Source organism: Geotrypetes seraphini, chromosome 1 (genome assembly GCF_902459505.1).
Source record: "Geotrypetes seraphini chromosome 1, aGeoSer1.1, whole genome shotgun sequence".
In the NCBI taxonomy this organism is placed as follows: Eukaryota; Metazoa; Chordata; class Amphibia; order Gymnophiona; family Dermophiidae; genus Geotrypetes; species Geotrypetes seraphini.
In genome coordinates this window covers 513,979,988-514,000,844 of record NC_047084.1, presented here as the reverse complement: position 1 = coordinate 514,000,844, position 20,857 = coordinate 513,979,988, and the positions used below count along the sequence as shown (strand labels likewise).

General features: G+C 42.0%; 1 protein-coding gene across 2 annotated transcripts in view; it reads left to right on the top strand.

Annotated features, from left to right (window-relative positions):
- Window positions 1-8,345, top strand: part of LOC117352366 (semaphorin-4D-like) — a 348,824-nt gene extending 340,479 nt beyond the window's left edge. The window contains exon 21 of one of the 2 annotated variants that reach the window (XM_033928889.1): window positions 7,707-8,345. In XM_033928889.1, coding sequence (XP_033784780.1) covers window positions 7,707-7,736 — 30 coding nt within the window. In that variant the 3' untranslated portion in view covers window positions 7,737-8,345. The remainder of the gene's footprint in view (window positions 1-7,706) is intronic. The other variant, XM_033928898.1, reaches the window with a different exon arrangement.
- Window positions 8,346-20,857: the final 12,512 nt, after the last annotated feature.

Here is a 20,857-nt window from a genome sequence, read left to right as displayed (position 1 = left end):
CAGGCCTGCTCATTGATGCTGCATGGTGGCTGCCTAAAGATTTAAAATTACAGCGCCAGGAAGGGGGGGGGAGTGGGTGGGAGGGAGCCGACTGGTGACCGCCAATCCTTGGTGAGGCTGTGGCTTCCCCTATTCCGATGCCCATGGCACACGTCGTGCCTAACTTTGGCAGGCATAAATGTTCACACCCAGCTAATAGCAGGTAGATGTGGAACTGTAGGTATTCTATAACTCCTGCGCCTAATTTCCAGGCATGTGCCTAATTCGCCCATGCCTCTCTCCCATGGCCATAACCACTTCTGCCATGGTCAAGTCCACTTTGGAATTAAGTGTGATGGAAATTAGACATGGGGTTATAGAACAAGGCTTAAGGCATTTCCACATGTAACCATGAATTAACTCCAATTAACATTAGCTAAGGTCAATTCATTGATCCTTAGTGCCAATTAAGACACAATTAGTTACATAAGAAATGGAAACCACATTCAGAAAGCCTTGCCTAACTTTGAGCACCATATATAGAGTTCAAAGATTAGTATTGTGTGCAATACTGTACATCATATTAATTTCCTCCAAAGACCAGTCAATTGTTTTAATGTTATTGATTTATGTAAGCATTGATTTTTTTTTTTCTGCTGATATAATGTTTCGTAGTTTCCCTACATCTTTGACTAGGAGAAATGTGTACGTTATTTTCTATTAAGGATTTAGGCTGTCTCTCATTCACTTGTTTTTCCAGGAACTTAAAAAAAAAAAATTTAAAAACATGCCGGATCTTTGCAGGATCCATTTAGAATCCACAGCATCAATAATGAATCCTTCTCAGTCTATAAAGAAAATAAAACAAGTGTAAAGGCTTCCAGCACAGATCAAATCCTTCATTATCTTCATTAGCTTAGTTGGTGCTCTTTTGAATGTGATTTTCTTTTTTTTAAATATCTTTATTCATTTTTAATACTTTCATTAAGTGAATACAAGAAAAATACATTTTATACATCACTTAAAATCCTTAGACTATATAAAGATCAACACATTTTCCCATCAAAAATTATTATATAGTTATTGATGAAGTATATTCATAACCTTCCAAAAGTGCAAATGTCATATTTTTCATCTTTATAAAGAAATAGTAAGCTATTTTGAATGTAATTTTCTGAGACTATAGAAACTCAGAATTTCATACTGTTAGGTGGTAATTTTATTAAGTATCTTATACATGAAAAAAATGTATTCAATGTGGAAAAGTTTAAAGTTTGTTAATTTTTGATATCCCACAAATCGTTTAACTAAACAGCTTATAATTTTTTTAAAAAGCACATGCCTAACAGGTCCCTGCGCTCCCAAGATGAAATACGCCTCAAAACGCCCCCGGTCATGCCCTTCAACTACAAACTGCCAAACGACGTTCCTACTCCCACTTCATACCAACCCACTGCAATCTACTGCCCCCACAGATTAGATCCCTCGAAGGATTCCTCAACTTTAGAAAAGCAATAAAAACACACCTGTTCACCTAGCTCACCCACCCACAACTAAATGCATATTGATATAAGATCCTTCGTATGTATCGCGTTAGGATAAAAACTTGTATTGAAAAATCTTGCACTGTATATTATGTACGTACGTTAGCTTGTAACGCATTTTGTGCTCCATGGGGAGGACGGGATAGAAAACTAACTAAACAAATAAAAGAGCTCTTATAAAATTACCATATTTTTCGCATAAGACGCACCTAACTATAAGAGACACCCTAGATTTAGAGGAGGAAAACAAGAAAAAAAACATTCTGAACCAAATTGTGCACCCAGCCTCCCTCACTCCCTGCCAGGCTCTGCACTCAACCCCACACTCCTTGCCAGGCTCTATACCCTGTCCCCCTTCCCTGCCAGGCTCTGTACACTGTCTTCCCCCTCCTTGTCAGGCTCTGCACCCTGTCTTCCCCCTCCTTGTCAGGCTCTGCACCCTGTCCTCCCTCCCAGGCTTTGCACCCAATCCCCCTCCCTGTCAGGCTCTCCTCCCTGCCAGGCTCTGCACTCTGCACCCTGGCCCCCTCTTCCCTGCCAGGCTCTGCACCCTGTTCCCCCTTCCCTGCCAGGCTAAGCACCCTGTCCCATTTCCCTGCCAGGCTCTGTACCCTGTCCACCTCCTCCCTGCCAGGCTCTACACCCTGTCCCCCCTTCCCTGCTAGGCTCTGTACCCTGTTCCACTGCCCTGAAATGTAACCTGCCCCCCTCACCCCAGTACCTTTTTAAAACATCCCCACCCGCCCTTTTAAAACACCCCTGCCCAGCAGTACCTTTTTTATGTAAGATATCAGAGATGTTTATTTCAAAAAGCTAACATTTAAATTAATAATTGCAAAATAAAATATTTTTTCTACCTTTGTTGTTTGAACATATTTTTTTTTTGCAATTTACTTTGATTCCATGTGTCTCTTTTCTGTTTTTATCTGTTTCTTCTGTCTGTCCCTCTGACATTTCTTCTATTTCCAGATCCACCATCCTTGTCCCTTCTGCACCCCTATTTGCCCTACTCAGCATCTTCCTTCTCTGTCCCTATCCCTATCCCTATCCTACCTCTGTGTTCAGCATTTTCCCTGTGTCCCCATCTGCCCCTTTTCCAGCATTGTCCCTCAGTGTCCTAATCTCCTCCATTTTCCAGCATTGCCTCTATGTTCCACTGTTCCTACCCCATTGACAGTCTGCATCCCTGACCCTGCGGTCCCTTCTCACCCAGCATCTCTCTTCTATGTTCTTATCTTTCCCCATGTTCAGCTTCTCCCCTGTCTCTTCCCTTCTTCTAAAGATCTCCTCCCCCCACCCCATCTCACCTCACCTCAAAGCCACATATCTTCCCGGCCTGCCTCTCCCCCCCCCCTGATGCTTGCATCTTTTTTCCTCTTTCCTTCCTCCAATGCAGTCCCTTTCTTTCCTCTCCTCCTGCTCTTCCCCATCCTCATGTTCCTCCTTACAGCAGCAATTGTATACAATCTTCCCCACAGTACCTTTTTAAATGCCCCTTAAGCCTGGTGGTCCAGCGGTGTATGGGCCGGCAGGAGCATGCTTTCTGTGCTGCTGCCTGGGCCCATGCCTCTTTCTGAATGGCTGACGCAAGGAAAGAGTGCATTTATTTGTATATGATGTGTGTATAGGCAGTTTCAGGGCTACAGTTTGTGTGAAATTGTGATGTATGTGAGTATTTTATAAACTATAGGCTCGATTCAGTAAACGGCGCTCAAAAATCAACACTGAACAGTATTCTATAATGGTCGTTCGGGCATAGGCACTCTTCATAAAACAGCATGTAGCTCTGAGGTCTCTTCAGTCAACTTTGGGCATGAGAAGTTGCACCAACTGAAACAGAGGTAAATCCCCGTGCGCAAACTGGGAGCAGATATACTCTATTCTATAACACTGTGTACATTTTAAGGGAATGCCCCTGACCTGCCTAAGCACCACCCATGGCCACGCCACTGCCCTTTGCAGATCCATGTGGAAACATTTAGGCACTATCCTATAAATGGGTACCAAGCCTGGATTCTCTATATGGCACCAATATCAGCGGCTGCCAATCTCGTGTCAATCACACGATGGCGCCGTATAAAGAATCGCACCTCCGGGAGAGATGTGCACCTGGCATGTAAGCCAGGGTTTTCAATGCCTACATTTCTGGCGCCTATCTTTCCAGTGAATTGTGCCTACATAGGTACTTTATGGCACCTAATGCCACTTCCAGTGTTAGCCACGCCCACTGGAGGCATGATTCCGATGCCTTTTGTTTAGGCACTGGTAGACACTTTAAATTTAATGTTTAATTGTTCCCAATTAACTTAAACACCATTAGGCACCATTTATAGAATTTCCCTCAAAGTGTGTTTTTGTGTGGATCTGCCGTTTCTGCCCCATTTTCAATGCCTTGCACTGAAATGAACTCTTTCCCGCACCAAAAATTCAGTGTGGGAAGTAGCCTCATAACATTCCGTACCATGTATTGAATTCTCCTTTATGTGGGTCCACACATAAGGGTCAGTTCCCTGATTCCATTATAGAATACTGGCATAAGTTGGCTTTTACGCGCTAACATTTAGTCTTGTCCACTTAAGCCATTTCAATAGCAATATTGTAGCACTGTTGTTCATAAATGCAAGAATTGTACATACCCAAGCCATGTAAATGTGTGACGGGCCTATTCCCTACCTTTGCAGCTCGCCGTGTTCACACTCCTTTACATTTATGCACTATGGGGCTGGATTCTATAAACAGCGCCTGGCATCGCCTACATTGTAGGCGTTTGTCAATCACATGGTACAATTTATTGAATTATACCTAGCAGCACCTAAGTAGACTTAGGCGTCGCTAAGCTTTCGTGATGTAGGTGCTGGTATATTAGGCCACATTTTACCAGGTCTAATTTACTGGCACCTATTTCTGATATTTAGCGACGCCTAAGTAAACCATGCCTATTCTCCAACCATAACCACGCCTACTTTTCAGGTAGGCATTGTTAAGCTTTGGAGGGCACCTCCACTTAGATGTCACTAGGCAGTCTAAGAGTTCTACGCGGAACTCTTAATTAGTAATTTTTAATTTTTATTGACTAAAAACTGGCATGGTCATTTACCACACCAATTAAGCCAATTTTAAAAAAATGTTGTGCACCGATTCAAAGTTAGGTGTCGCTAGGTTGCCATTTATAGAATCCAGTTGTGATTTGCTTACCCTTATTTTAAAATACCCCTGGGCATGCAGCTAGCATGCAAATATTACATTTATGAGCTTGCCCCTGCTGGCCCCACAGTGGCCTCTACTGGTGTGAGACAAAACTGCCTTATAGCAATGTCCTTCACCCCACTTTGGGATGCTTTCCAAATGTCTTATAGGCTATCTTGCAAAGAATCTTCTTAAGAAACTGGATGCATGGAGGTCATTGACATCAACCCAAAATTTCCCATAACCCTCCAGTGGATCCAGATATTCTGTCTTTCAGTGGAACACCCTGGAATCCAGTATATTTGCTCTTAATTCTGATTGATCCTTGATCAAGGTCTGAACTGGAGACATTCGGGGCCTGATTCTATATAGGATGCCCAGTCTCTGCAGCCACCTAAGCAGCTTTTGAGAATCACACACGGGCATCCTATATAGAATCACGTCTGTCCTGACAGACAGACGCTTAACCCCATATAACCACCCCAATTTTCTAACCGGCGTCCATTTCACAGGTGCCAAGTAGAGAATCGCATTGCCGCTGATCTAATCACGGCAAGGGAATCTACCTGCCGCGATAAGTTTAGCGGCCACATCAGGGAACCCGTCCCCCATGTAAAGTCAACTAGCAGGAGAGATGCCCAAACCCTTCTTTTGGAACCCCTGAAGCCCCACCCCAACTGTCCGCTGAAGGAGTGCCCAGTTCCTCTTGCTGCAATGGCAAACCCTAGTCTTTGTAAATCTTGATGCAGTAAAAAATCAATCCACTTATACCCATTCTACACCACTCAGGATTTTATAGACTTCAGATCTCCCCTCAGCCATCTCTTTTCCAAGCTGAAGAAACCTAACCTCTTTAGTCTTTTCTCATATGAGAGGAGTTCCATCCCCTTTATCATCTTTGTCGCTCTTCTTTGAACCTTGCACTATATATTTTTTTTAGATAAGGAGACCAGAACTGAACGCAATACTGTGAGGTCACACAATTGAGCTATATACACAGGCATTATAACATTCTTATTCTTGTTTATCATCCTTTTTCTAATAATTCCTAGCATCTTGTTTGCTTTCTTGGCTGCCGCCGCACATTTCAGCGTACTGTCCATGATGACACCTAGATCTTTTTCTTGAGTGCTGACCCCCAAGCTGGACCCTAGCATCCAGTAACTGTGATTTGGATTATTCTTCCCAATGTGCCTCACTTTACATTAAATTTGGACAAATGCAAAGTGGTGCCTTTTAAGTGACATTGCTAGGATCCTTAGGAAGCACTAGCACTACTTTTATCATTTCAATTAATACTTTCCTATCCCCCCCAAAATCCTCTCATTTCTAATCAGTTTCAATTGTCATAGTTTTAGGTTTACCCCATATTATTTTATTTTACCTATTTATATTAAATCTTTTTAATTTGTAATATTGTAAACCGCCCAGATACATGTGATGGTCGGTATTTCAAGCCATGAATTAACTTGAAACTAGCACATTATACAGCACCTTGATCACTTCAGCAACAAGATTAATGTGTGACTCACAAATGGAAGATTAGATTAGATTAGGATGTAACTTGGTCCCCTGTGCATTGCCATTGACCAAGAAAGACACAATGACAAATATCTTAAGGACACTACAGATGTAGAGGCTGTTCGCTATGTGGAGTAAACATGCAATGCAAATCCTTTGTAGACCCACAATCTGGATATGAGTTTATATTGAGACAATTTTCAAATTGTAGAAGTGCTTGAGTAATGTAATAATAATAATATCAGATTATATATCGCAGGACAGTGAAGTTTTATGCAGTTTGCAATGATTATGCAGACATCTGTTCATATGGACTTGTATATATTTGGGAAAACTATAAGGCAATTCAATAAAAGATCAATTAAACACAGAAGTGTAATCAAATGCAGGAAAATCTCTGGTGCAATACTTGTTATCCAAGAAACCAATCTTTTGAATATTATAAGTTTCTGGTTCTGGCTAAGGCCACACTTTGTAATTTATTTATTTAAAAAGTTTCCTGCTTCCTTTTATTGCTGTGTCTGCTCCAATGTCTTTATTCCTTTTGGAAATTGTGGACTGCTTGCCAGTTTGGTTACTGGGCCCATAGAAAGCACCACCGACAGACAGAACACTGGTGGAGAACCTCTTTGACTGGCAGATCTTGGGGATCTCTGCCATCAGTGAAAGGAATTTGAGGTTATGGAAGGGAGGGGGAGCACAGAGATCAGTGGGCGGAGTAAACTTTTATGCCTCCGCTCCCACTGTGGACTCAGGCCCCCTCAAAACAAGATAATCTGGCTACACGGCTAGATTGGGTGTTAGCAATAAACAAATGCAATTTACCAACTCCTTCTCAATAGCGTAAAGACATTCAGTTTTATCAATTGGTGCCTAAGTAATAGAGTAATAGCAATTACATGTGTGATTGGTGCCACAAATTGACATTTACATGAATAAGTGTTAGGTGCTATTCTATAAAATATGTGGAAAAAAATCATTTAGTGCATAGATTTTGGCAGTAGGAACCCAAGCACAGTACCGGGTAGAGCTTTGGATTCTTGCCCAGAAATAGCTAAGAAGAAAAAATTTTAAAAAAATTTAAATTGAATCAGGTTGGGCAGACTGGATGGATCATTCGGGTCTTTATCTGCCGTCATCTACTATGTTACTATGTTTTAAGGGAGGGAGGGGGGAGTGCACACATGTGAAGAGACTGAAAGGGTCATGGGTATGTGTGAGGTACACACACAACTTAATAGAATATTATAAGTTATGAGCACTTCATAGAATATTTAGAGGGAAATTTACAAAGGGGCACTAACCGATTTGGTGCACTCTACAACAAAATGTGTTCAGATGCTGGCATAGAATTGGCACTAAACATATAACACTGAGATACCTAAATCTTGGAGTCAATTTATAGAATTGTCATCATAATAATGAAATCTTCATGGGCTACCATTTTCTCTTTCTTCCCCGCCCCTTACTTCTCAGGAGAGCTGCAAGAAGAAGAACGTTCACTAGGAGAGGATGGCTAAGAGTACATTTGAAGGAAGAATTAACGTCGGAGTTACTTGAACACTGGTCTGGATTCCGAAGACAGCCCATGAGCAGACGGATGCAGTGGATCTGCAGTTGGAAGTCTGGCAGCCTAGGTGCTCGATCTGGCAAGCTCACCGACATTGGAAGGGGCATGAAGAGAGGTTTCTGTCATCGCCACAAGAGTCGCCACAAGATTTCTCCTCCCTTTCCCATCACCCCTGAGGAATATGCTTTAAAAATGCTTTTTTAAGAATCAAGTTGGTGCAAGTTCCACTTTAGAAAATAGCCTTAGTGTGTTGTGTTTATGACAGTAAAGCTGTGTACATGTCCCAACAGTGGGTATTGGAATTATTTATGCTTATTGTAACTGCTATATGGATAATTTAAAGGAACACTGTTAGAGTGGATTAAATGAGGATTGAACATTTGTAAAAGGCTGGCTCAGTAAATGTTGCTGCTTGCATTTCCTTTAGCCTGTTGGACTATTTTTATGTAATGTAACATAGCTTTTGTATTCTGCCAGCTCCCAAAAGAAGGTTCAAATGGACAACAATTAAAATATATATGTATATATATATATATATATATATATAAATAGCAAAAAAGATCATAATAAGAATTTTCAAAACAAATACAGTAAGGGGCTCATAATCAAAACAAAAAAACATCTAAAAAGTGACCTAAATCGGTACTTGGACGATCAAAAAGCCATATCGGCCAAGTACCGATAATCAAAGATGGTGTTGGATGTATCTAAAACCAGCTTAGGCCTTTCCTCTGCCTCTAAACGCATAGAGCGAAATAGAGGCATTTTTAGAGGAGGTTGGAGCGGAAGGTGGGCCGACCTAGACATAATCGTACAGCAGGTATAACCAAAAGTTTGAACAGGTTGCCTAGTCAGCATTTATACGTTTTGACTTAGACCAAGTCAAAACAGGCATAAGTGGCAAAAAAGGGGCACTTAGACTTACAAAGTTCTATAGGTTCCTATGTAACTTGTAAGTCTAAATGCTTTGAAAATATGCCTCTAAGTGAGATTTTAAAAAATGAGAACTTGAACCAGAATTGAAAAGTGTTTGAGTCTATACAAATGGCGAACAATTCAAAGCTGACAAAGTTTGAAGAAAACTGTATGCATAGTGCAATTAACATGCGGTACATAGGATAATGTTCAAAAGTGTCTTTCTTTTCCTTTTGCATCTCCAGCTTGGTCAGAACCAGGGCTTTTTTACTGAGGAGGTACTCGGGGGTACTACATACTGACACCTTTTCCGTTGCTTGATAAAAATGACACATGGACCCCCAAGTACAGTGGAACCTTGATTTACGAGCATAATTCATTCCAGAAGCATGCTCGTAAACCAAAATACTCGTATATCAAAGCAAGTTTCACCATAGGAACTAAGGGAAACTCGCTTGATACATTCCTACTCCCACCCCCCTGAGGCCAGCGGTGCTGCTCCCCCCCTCCCAAGAACTGCCATCGCTCCCCCCCTGCGCGAACCGGCACTCCCCACCCAAACAACTTCAGACTTACCCCCTGTCTGGCATCGGCATGCACCCCCCGCCCGAACAACTTCAGACTTACCCCATGTCTGACACCGGCACGCAGCCTACAGGACATGCCGGTGCCGCTTGAAGAAGTTCCTGCCTCTGCTGGGCTTTGAGCATGCATCTGCGCATGCTCAAAGCCATCTAGTTCTCCCTCTCGCTGAGATTCTCGGCGAGAGGGAGAACTAGATGGCCTTGAGCATGCGCAGATGCATGCTCAAGGCCCAGCAGAGGCAGGAACTTATTCAAGCGGCACCGGCACATCCTGTGGGCTGCGTGCCGGTGCCAGACAGGGGGTAAGTTTGAAGTTGTTCAGGCGGGGGGTGCCGGTTCATGCGGGGGGCCTGTGTGAGCAGAGGGGGAACGATGCCGGTTATCGGGGGGGGGTGCTCGCAAATCGAGTCAACACTCGGTTTGCGAGACAAGATTTGCGAGAATGTTTTGCTCGTCTTGCAAAACACTCGCAAACTGGATTACTCGCAAACCAAGGTTTGACTGTATTAATAAAAAGAGCTTAGGTTCTGTAAACTTGGTGCTGCCTGTGACCCAAGCACTTTCTTGGAAAGTCCCAGAACATCTAATGCGGTCAGTCAGCAGGTGTTTGCTAGTTTCTAGAGCAAAGATAAAGTTCTCTTGCAAAAGTATTATTTGTACTGACAGAAAAATATTCACTTTTTGCATTGTTCATAAGGCTTGGGTAAGTTTAATTCAGTTAACCCAATGTCTCTCATGAAGGTTGTCGCCTTATTCTCCCTCATGCCTTATCTTGGATTATATGAATATAAGAACATAATAATTGGGTCAGACCAATGGTCCATCATGCCCAGCAGTCCGCTCACGCGGCGGCCCTTAGTTCAAAGACCTTACTTGTGTATGTTCTGGTTCAGCAGGAACTTGTCTAACTTTGTCTTGAATCCCTGGAGGGTATTTTCCCCTATAAAAGCCTCCGGAAGAGCGTTCCAGGTTTCTACCACTCCCTTGGTATGAAGAAGAACTTCCTTACGTTTGTAAGGAATCTATCCCCTTTTAGCTTTAGAGAGGGCCCTCTCATTCTCTCTACCTTGAAGAGGGTGAACAACCTGTCTATATCAACTAAGTCTATTCCCTTCATTATCTTGAATGTTTCAATCATGCCCCCTCTGTCTCCTCTTTTCAAGGGAGAAGAGGCCCAGTTTCTCTAATCTCTTACTGTTTGGCAGTTTTCTCTGGACCCTCTCGAGTAGTACCGTGTCCTTCTTCATATACGGCGACCAGTGCTGGACGCAGTATTCCAGGTGGGGGCATACCATGGCCCGGTACAGCGGCATGATAACTTTCTCTGATCTGTTTGTGAAACCCTTCTTAATCATTCCTAGCATTCTGTTCACCCTTTTTGCCGCCACCGCACATTGTGTAGACAGCTTCATTGACTTGTCGACCAGTACTCCCATGTCTCTTTCCTGGGGGTCTCTCCAAGTACTGCACCAGCATCCTGTATTCGTGTATAAGACTTTTGTTACCGACATGCAACACCTTACACTTATCCATGTTAAACCTCATTTGCCATGTCGCAGCCCATTTCTCGAGCATGTTTATGTCACATTGAAGATCTTCGCAATCCTGCGTCCTCACTACTCTGAATAACTTTGTATCATCTGCAAATTTAATCACCTAGCTCGTTGTACCAATTTTCAGGTCGTTTATAAATGAAGAGCAGGGGGTCCAAGCATCGAATCCTGTGGCACTCCACTCGTGACACTTTTCCAGTCTGAGTATTATCCATTTACCCCCACTCTCTGTTTCCTATCTGCCAACCAGTTTTTAATCCATGTGAGTATTTCACCCTCGATTCCAAGGCTTGCAATTTTTTGAAGTAGTCTTTCATGCGGGACCTTGTCAAACGCCTTCTGAAAATCCAGATATACAATGGCAACCGAGTCACCCTTGTCTATCTGCTTGTTTACTCCCTTGAAGAAGTGCAGCAAGTTCGTCAAGCAAGATCTTCCTTTGCTGAAGCCGTGCTGGCTGGTCTTCATCAGATTGTGTCCGTCTAGGTGATCAATGATGTGGTCCTTTATCAGCGCCTCTACCATCTTTCCCGGTATTGAGGTCAGACTAACCAGTCTGTAGTTTCCCAGTTCTCCCCTCGAACCTTTCTTGAAGATTGGCGTAACATTCGCCACTTTCCAGTCTTCCGGAATCCTTCCTGATTTGATTGACAGATTGGCTATTAGTTGGAGCAGTTCAGCTATAGCCCCTTTCAGTTCCTTGATTACCCTTGGATGGATGCCATCCGGTCCCGGGGATTTATTGATTTTAAGCTTATCAATCTGCCTGTTGGCTGGTTGCAGGGGGTCTGGCTACTGTGGGGTCTGGCTACTGTGGGGTGGGTCCCTCAGTGATTAGCCCATTCCTGGAGAATGAATTAGTATTTGAATATCAGCACCTTTTTTGCTAGAAAAAAGTGTTCTATCCACACTAATAGTTTCTTCTTATACAGTACATCTTTTGGTGCAAAACCCCTAACATTTTTGTCACCTTCCTTTGGACCATTTCAAGTTGTCTTATATCCTTCACCAAATAGGACCTCCAAAATGGAGCACAATATTCCAAGTGTGGCCTCCTCTGTAGCTCTGACTGTGATCTGGAAAACAGCTCTTAAGGATTTTGATGAAATTTGATCAATCTGCTTTTTTTGTGCACGAAAGCAATTTAGCTAGGTCTGAAGTTCGGTAAAATTCATTTGGGTGGTCAAATGGATTTTTCTGATCCTGCCTCCAGCTGCAGCCTATTGGTCAGACAAAGAAACTTAGCCAGCCTATAGGCTGCAGGGATCTGTAGCTAAGGGGTTCTGAGGGAAACAGAGGCTAAGGGAAGAAATATGAAATGTAAAAGGGAGAACACAGCTGAAATTAAAACTGATACAAAGGTATCTGCTGCCCATTGGTCAGACACTTAATAAAGCTTAGCCAGCCAATAGGCAGAAGGAACACAAACAAGACTCAAAGTTGCTAAGGCATTTTCTCTATAGCTAGTGATCCTGCCTCCCCCTGCCCTGCAGCCCATTAATCAGACATTTCTAAGGAAACGTAGTCAATCAATAAGCTAAAGGGAAAACCAGGACTAAGAACTTTTACGAAGCCGCATTAGCGGTTTAACGTGCATAATGGCGCTTACTAAACCGCCAGATGCACTAGCCGCTACCGCCTCCTCTTGAGCAGGCGGTAGTTTTTCGGCTAGCGCGGGGGTAGTGCGTGATTAAAAGTCACACGCACTAAAGCCGCTAACGCGGCTTTGTAAAAGGAGCCCTAAATATTGATCTCTCATAACCCAAACAACAATCCTATCATACTTAACAACTCACTCTCCCAAACAAAGCTTGGTCATCCATTCCGGGATTCAAGGGCAAGTTGGATGCACACCTTCTCGCAAATCACATTGAGGGATACGAGTAAACAAGGTTTCTCAGCAGGCAACACCTTGCTTGGCCTCCGCGAGTGCGGGTCGCTGGGCTGGATGGACCTAGGGTCTGATCCGGCAAAGCCATTTCTTATGTTCTTATGTACTTAAAAAATTAAAGGTGTAGATATTTAACGTACTCCAGGGCAGGTGTAAATGTCTGTGCCTGCAATTTAGATGATTTCTGCCACTAGGGGCTAGATGCATAAAACACAGTCTTTAAGATCATGTGAATCGCTCTTGGCCATTTTTTTTGGCCAACTCTGGAACAGTGATTGATGTTTCAACAAACCTCCATGCAAATTATTTGCATGAAGGTTTGTGGTAATCCCCGTCTGATCAGTCACTGTGAGAGCGACTGACACATGCACAGAGCTGGTTTAGTGGGGGGATTTGAATGGCAGGGAAAGCCCCAAAGCTGTTGGGGGGGGTTCTTTTTTTATGGCATAGATATTGTGCATGTGATACACATGCACATTATCTGACCCATAAAAAAATAATGCCGTGCCGGCCCCCTCCCCCCTCACACACATACACTGATGACAGCCCTCCCAAACAACCCCCTGATGAATTGGCACTGGGAACCCCTCCTTGTACCAGCGAAAATTGACAGTTGCGATGCCCATTCCCTCCTAACACCTCCCCACCCCTACCCCAAAACCTCCCCTCATACCTGTTCAGAAGTTGAGAGCAGGAGGGATGCTAGTCACTCCTGCTATGAGGCCCGCCACTCCAAAATGGAAGGCCTTCCCCTTCCTGGTGCATCATGTGATGCACGGGGAAGAGCTTAAGGCCCCAATTGGGTCAGATACCTAAGGCCCCTCCCAAGGGCAAGAGGTGTTGTACTGGAAAGAGTTTTATCCCCAGGAGTTGGTATTCCCCTCAAAAACAAATCTGGTAAGAGATAACAGCTCTGTGACAGCTTTGGGAAAAATAAACAACTATGATTCCAAAATGGCTGACATATATGTTATCTTTCAGGCCATAAACATTTATCATTTCATAGCATAGACATTCATATACTGCCACAGCAAAACTTATTTTCCTGTGTTGCCCCGTTGAATTTTAGATGTTCAATTTTCTACAACGGATGTGGATTATGTTCTAAGTTTGGCAGAATTTGAGATATCTTGACCTAAGCATCTCAAGTCCCATTTGTATGCCGTTTCTAAAATACTGATCCATCTGCTTTTTTCTGTAATAAAATACTTGCATAAATCCTGGAGAAATTGCTACTATATTCAAACCTGCTCAGGAGCAGACATAAATGCAAGAATGAAAAGAATGCACATATCTTTTATAAAATACATGTATAAATCATGACTGCTCATGCTTCCCACCCAAAGTCCTCCCTACAACACGCCTATTCTTTAATGTTACATGTAACTCATGCCTAATCATAGTAAGAATACTTTTACACATGAGGTAATTTTAATTTAGAAAAGGGCTTTTATGTTTGTATAACAGCATACGTATACTGGTGCGTGAAAAATATTTTATTAAATTACCTCTTTATAGTAAATAGGTGCCATAGGTTAGTAAATGAAACTATAAGTAAACGTGACAAATTGTAACCCATTTTGACACTAACAGGTCCTTTTATTAAGGTGTGCTAGCCGTTTTAGTGCACGCTAAATGTTAAGGCACGCTAAGGCATGCTAACATGTCCATTATATCCTATGGGTGTGTTAGCATACCTTAGCACGCCTTAACATTTAGCATGCGCTAAAACGGCTACCACACCTTAGTAAAAGGACTAGTATATTATGTAGGTTTAACCTGTAACCCATTCTGAGTTCATTGGGGAGAATGGGATAGAAAATGAATTAAATAAATTTATTTCAATAAAGATGGAAATTACTTTCCCAAGCTCATATGGAGCATGAGTGGAAGAAACAGGATTTAAATTCTGATTTTCCTGATGCTTAGTCTCTTGTTCTATCAATCAGATAAATGCACTATTTACTATTCAAGGTAGCTACACCATTCAAACTAAAGTTAAGCCAGGATTATTTCTCCAGCTACTATAGCTTATCAGGCCCTCAGCACCACCACTCAGAACTCAAACTTCTCACAGTTCTAAGCTTTACGTGCCAGCTCGTCACTGGGTCTGTTTACTTATCTCTTATCAAGAACTTTGTGTTTAGCTACATAACTTTTTCATTCTATTTAAACAGTTAATTCAATAAGCTGGTACTTAGCTTTTAATTAAGTAGTCTCTACTAGAGATGTCAATGCCGTTGGGGATGTCACAGCCGACATGTTTCGCGTAAACCGCTTTTTCAAGGCTCCATCCCTAATCCTGATTCTCAGTGGTTGTCGGCAGGGATTATAGTAGCTGGAGAAATAATCCTGGCTTAACTGTTAGTTAGCCTCTTGTTCTAAGCATAAAGCAACTACTCTGCTGTACTCTGCAGGGATGTTATAGATAATATTTGTTTGCTACAAAGAGTAGATTTTCTGTACAAAATACTGTACCATTTTTGTATAAAAATGGCCAAATTAATTGTTTATTAGACAACCCAGTGGCATTGTCATATGATACTGTGGTGTTTGGTATGGCAATGAGAGCAAAAAGTCAGATTTCTTCAAATAATAACAAATTATTACTCTTAATGATTGGGGTTGCCATTCAACAAATTACTGGAAAAACTGGAGTAGATTAAATTATAATTTCTGGTGGAATTCCTTGTGTCATATTTATAAAATGGAAAGATTTATTGCACTACAGCGAGGATGTTTTAGGAAATTTCAAGACGTGTTGGAGCCATTACCAAAATATTGTACTGATTAGATGACATTTTTTCCCTTAAATTTACAGGTTCAATTATGAGAGGGGGAGGGGTAATTTTATTATTACATATTGTACAAGATATTTGATTATATGATAGGAAAGGGTGGGAGATAAGAGCATATCATTTGTATTATTGATGATTATTAAGTGATATATTTATTGTTAAACTGTTTTAACATATTGACACACTTATTGTAAGTTTGAAAATGAATAAAGATTAAAAAAAAATTACTCAAAAGTTAAAGTTTAAAAAAAATTGTGATTTCAAACTTTTTAAATTACTAAACCATAAAAAGTTGCTTTACATGTATGTATATATATAGAGAGAGGGTCATTTTTGATATGATGCCTAAATCCGAGTTTGGTTGTTTTGAGAATTACATCCAAAAATTAAGTAGAGAAAATGGCCATTTTCGAAACTGCAAAGAGTCTACCTTGTTTTTTCAAAAATGACCTGTAGACATGTTCATCCTTAGTGCATCTATCATTTTTTTTAAAACAAAACGTCCAAATGCAAAGCGCACAAAACAAGCCACTGGGATGTAGAAAAGGGCCAACATTTTTAGTAGACTGGCCACACAGACATCCCAGCACAGCAGTAGGGCACCCTAGGGGGCATGCAGTGAACTTCACATAAAGGGTCCCAGGTCCACATTTCACCATAACCCCCCCTTACATTATATGGGGTGCCCTCCAAAACCTTCTAGAACCACCTGTCTTCTACTCCAGTAGTCCTTATGCCTGCAGGTGTCACCTATATGTTAATGATTATTAAAATTTGATATCCACTGAAGCTTACAACAGTTCTCAGTGTCTAACATTAAAAACACATGTAACAAAAGAAAAGAACTCCATAATATATAGGAAACTCCTATACAATCATACAAAGAGGACAGAAAAAGGCAAAAAAAAAAAAAAAAAGGAAAAGAGAGAAAGTGTGCCTGCATACTTTCTCAAAAACCACTTTATATAAATATGCCTTATTAATATATTTGATCAATAATACCGCACTATTCAAAATTTGTATACAGTGGTACCTCGGTTTACGAGTGCACCAGTTTGCGAGTGTTTTGCAAGACGAGCAAAACATTTGCAAACTTGGTGCCTCGTAAACCAAGCTTGCCTTGCTATACGAGTGCCCCCCACCCACGATCCGGCATCCCCCCCCACTCTCGTTGCCCCCCCTCCACCGCGATCCTACTTTCCCCCCTCCCCCCCGAGCAGTCAATGACACCCTTTACCCAACTTGGCACCAGTGCCGGTGCCCGAAGATCCTCCCTCTTCTGGCGCGGCCTGGGCTGGGCAGTGCGTCGGAGATCCTCCTTCTTCTGGGCTGGGCTGGGCTGGGCTGGACTGGCTTTGAGCATTTGCGCATGCTCAAAGCCTTCTGGTCTCGCTCTCTCCGAGATTGAGAGCGAGACCAGAAGGCTTTGAGCATGCGCAAATGCTCAAAGCCAGTCCAGCCCAGCCAAGCCCAGAAGAAGGAGGATCTCCGACGCACCGCCCAGCCACGCCAGAAGAGGGAGGATCTTCGGGCACCGGCACTGGTGCCAAGTCAGATAAAGGGTGTCATTGACTGCTCGGGAGGGGGGAAAGTAGGATCGCGGTGGAGGGGGGGCAACGCGAGTGGGGGGAAAGCTGGATCGCGGGGAGGAGTTTGGAACAGCGTCGGATTCTTCAAGGGGGGGGGGAGAATGGAGCAGCGCCAGTAGCCTCGTGGGGGGGGGGGAGGTGAAACCAATCAAAGCAGTTTCCCTTACTTCCTATGGGGAAACTTGCTTTGATATACGAGCAATTTGGTTTACGAGCATGCTTCTGGAACGAATTATGCTCGTAAACCAAGGTTCCACTGTACTTCGTAAGCATTTGTTCTATAGAAGCATCACATAGACCAGATCCCCCTCAGAATTAAGCCAACTGAATGCTAACTTTAATCCTCAGATGCACTACTCCACGTTCAAACAATTTCATCACGCTAAGCTTGATGTGCAGAATCTTCCCTGGATCAATTTCATTTTTAATTTTAAATACTTGTTTTAACTCTATAAATATTATTTCTTACTTAATTTATTCTAATTTATAAATACATAGCTTTATTTTTGTGGTCACTGTTTAGGGACTGCTTTTGCCAACATGTTTTGCGACAAACGCTTTTTCAAGGCTGGGTCCCTATAAGGAAACAGCTAAAGTAAAAGGGCACATCTTTGTATGAGTAACATTGAGACATTTCACAACATGCACAGACATCAAAACACTTACTACTTTCTTTCATACTTGGGTAGATAAATTATTGAATGCCTCTCATACATGTTAATATATTAGTATTCTAAATATTTACATACATAATGCATGCATAAATGTCAGCATCTATTTTGCTCACTTGCCCTTTAGGTGCTGAACCTCTCCCAATGCCTTCTATTCAATGCCTCTTGGAATGCCCATATGTTTGTCTCACAAAAACAGGTACTGCTTTCCAGTGGCCTGCACACCCTAGAGCAATTTTATAAGCATCTACTTGATTGTATAAAACACTCTTCTAAATGTTCAAGTTCTTTATAACATTATCTCTCCAAGAATTTCATACCATTTATATTCTGATCATTCCTAATCTAGTTCGGCACTTTTGGAACCTCTAGGGTCCAATTTCTCCTGTTTTTTCATTCTAATTTTCATGGAACACGCTGGCTTTTCACATCTGTCCTAGCCTGCACAGTCAGATAAATAATAACAAATTGTACTAACACTATACCTAAAGGGATGGAATATGATATCTATGGCGAGGTCAAAATCTTTTATGATCAAAGGCAAAGAACAAGCAGAACATTTTCCACCTGGATGATGGCCACTCATCCGCGTTAAATGCCAGACACATCATTCTACCTTCTCCAGACTGCAGATGTAATCAGTTCTAAATTCTTTCCTTTAGTAAAGAGCAAATCATTTTGAAAAATTTTATATAATTTGAAAACATACCAACATATTTGTATAATATGCTTAAAACAGAACGTCTTCACAGTGTACAAAAGATTGCAATTCCTAAAACCATAGTTAATCTTTCTCTTCTTTTCATCTTTCACAAATAAAGATCCCCTCTGCTCAATTTTTGCTTAATTTATAAGGTGCTATTTAAAAGAGTACAATACCAGGCACAATTATTGATTGACTGCATACTTGCCACTTAAATTTTGGATGCAGACGACAATATTTCACAAACCAACAAAACAATGCTCTGCTAGTAAAATCTTACTAGGACAGACCTGCATTCATCGCACACATTTCTCAAGCTATCAATCTTCAAGAGCTCTTATCGTCATTTGTCATAAATACTCCACTGGTATTAAAACTCCATTGGTAATAAAAAAAAAAAAAATTTTTAAACTCCACTAAAACATTTCAATGTCTCACATTCTTTTCATGTGGCCACCATTTTGAATGAAGCTGAGGAGCTGTGAGATGTGAAAGGATTGCTTTTGAAGGATTATACAAGTTACCCTGGTCTGACCACCACCACGTTCCATCTTGTGAACTCAGCTACAGAACCCCTGATAAGGACACCACTCCACCCAAGAATATGCTCAACCCTAACTCGGTCGATCTAAGAAAGCTATCATCCTGCATCTCTAAAATAGCCAAAACAACTGGGCCCGAACCGATACCCATTGAAGAAGCTGCATCAAACTGGCACACGGAAGTGAAGACCCTGTACGAAAAGCTAGTGGAAACCAAGAAAATAAAACAACACTCACAACTTCTCCTTTCCCTGGTTTACGGATGACCTCGGGGAAAAAATAAGAGAGAACTATGAAAAGCCAATAGAAACTGGTGCAGAACCAAAGACAAAAAGTACAAAGCCTGCTGGAAAAAACTGCTAGATGAGTACAAACTATCCATCCATGATGCAAAAACAACTTACTATACTAATCTCCTACAGAAAGCTCCAAATAGATCAAGAAACCTATTCTCACAGACAATAAACGTGCTCACTGCCTCACAAGGAAACCAAAAAATCCTACAAACCAACCTGGACAGCAAAATCCTCTCCATCCACTTCCAAGAAAAAAAATCAATTGCATAAATGCGATGCCTCAAAACCCAACAAATGCCCAGAACGATCCCTTTACATTGACGTCTCTCTCTCAGGTGCATTTAGGGGTCCTGTCACTAAACTGCAGTAGAAAGTGGTCTTAGCTTTTTGCAGGTTTTCCTATGTGCTAAAACACTAATGTTGCCATTCACACCTGCCATTTTAAAAAAATTAGCATGCAAGTATTTACCGACACTTATTTTGTAGATGCTAAGGGTTCATGGTCCTGATTCTATAAACGGTGCCTGAGGAATGTGGCACAAAGCGCTTGTCAATCTTCAGTTAGGCACTATTTATAGAATCATGCCTAGCGATTTCCTAAGTGGTATGGGGTGCCGGTAAGTATCAAAATCTTAGGCACCTCCTATTTATGCCAGGGCTTTTTGGCCTAAATACTGGTGCCTTAATTCAGTTTCAGTGCCTAGACACTAACCTGCCCAAGTTCTACCCATGATCCACCCCTGACCATGCTCACTTTCTGGTAGGCACCTCGAGCTAGGCACTTCCCCACAAGCAATAGGCGCCTACCATCCAATTAATCCATAATTTTTGCTAATTACGAGCTCATTATTGCTCATTAACAGCACCAATTAAGCTAATTAAAAAATTAAGTTAGGCATCTAGATTGGCTAGGCACGCCAATCTAGGTGCCTAAATTCAGGTGCCGTTTATAGAATCTGGGCCCATATGCCAATCCTGTGCTCATCAGCGTGCAATAATGTAGCTACTCTGATGTCCATTCTCCACCCCAGAATTCCCTTTCCATAGAAATAATTAAAATTGTTTTTAATATGTGATTTGCCCATGCAAATCTCTAAGATATCACATCGAGAGAAATGGCCTACTGAGAACAAGCCAGCACGGATTCTGTAAGGGAAGGTCATGCCTAACGAACCTTCTGTACTTCTTTGAGGGAATAAGCAGTCGGGTGGACAATGGGGAACCCATAGACATCATTTACCTCGATTTTCAAAAGGCTTTCGACAAGGTGCCACATGAAAGGCTGCTTAGGAAGCTGTGGAACCACGGGGTGGGAGGGGATGTGCACAGATGGATCAAGCACTGGTTGTCGGGTAGACTGCAGAGGGTCGGAGTAAAGGGCCAATATTCTGACTGGCGGGGAGTCACGAGCGGTGTGCCAAGGGATCGGTGCTGGGGCCGTTACTTTTCAACATATTCATCAATGACCTAGAAAAGGAGGCAAAGTGCGAGGTTATAAAATTTGCAGACGATACC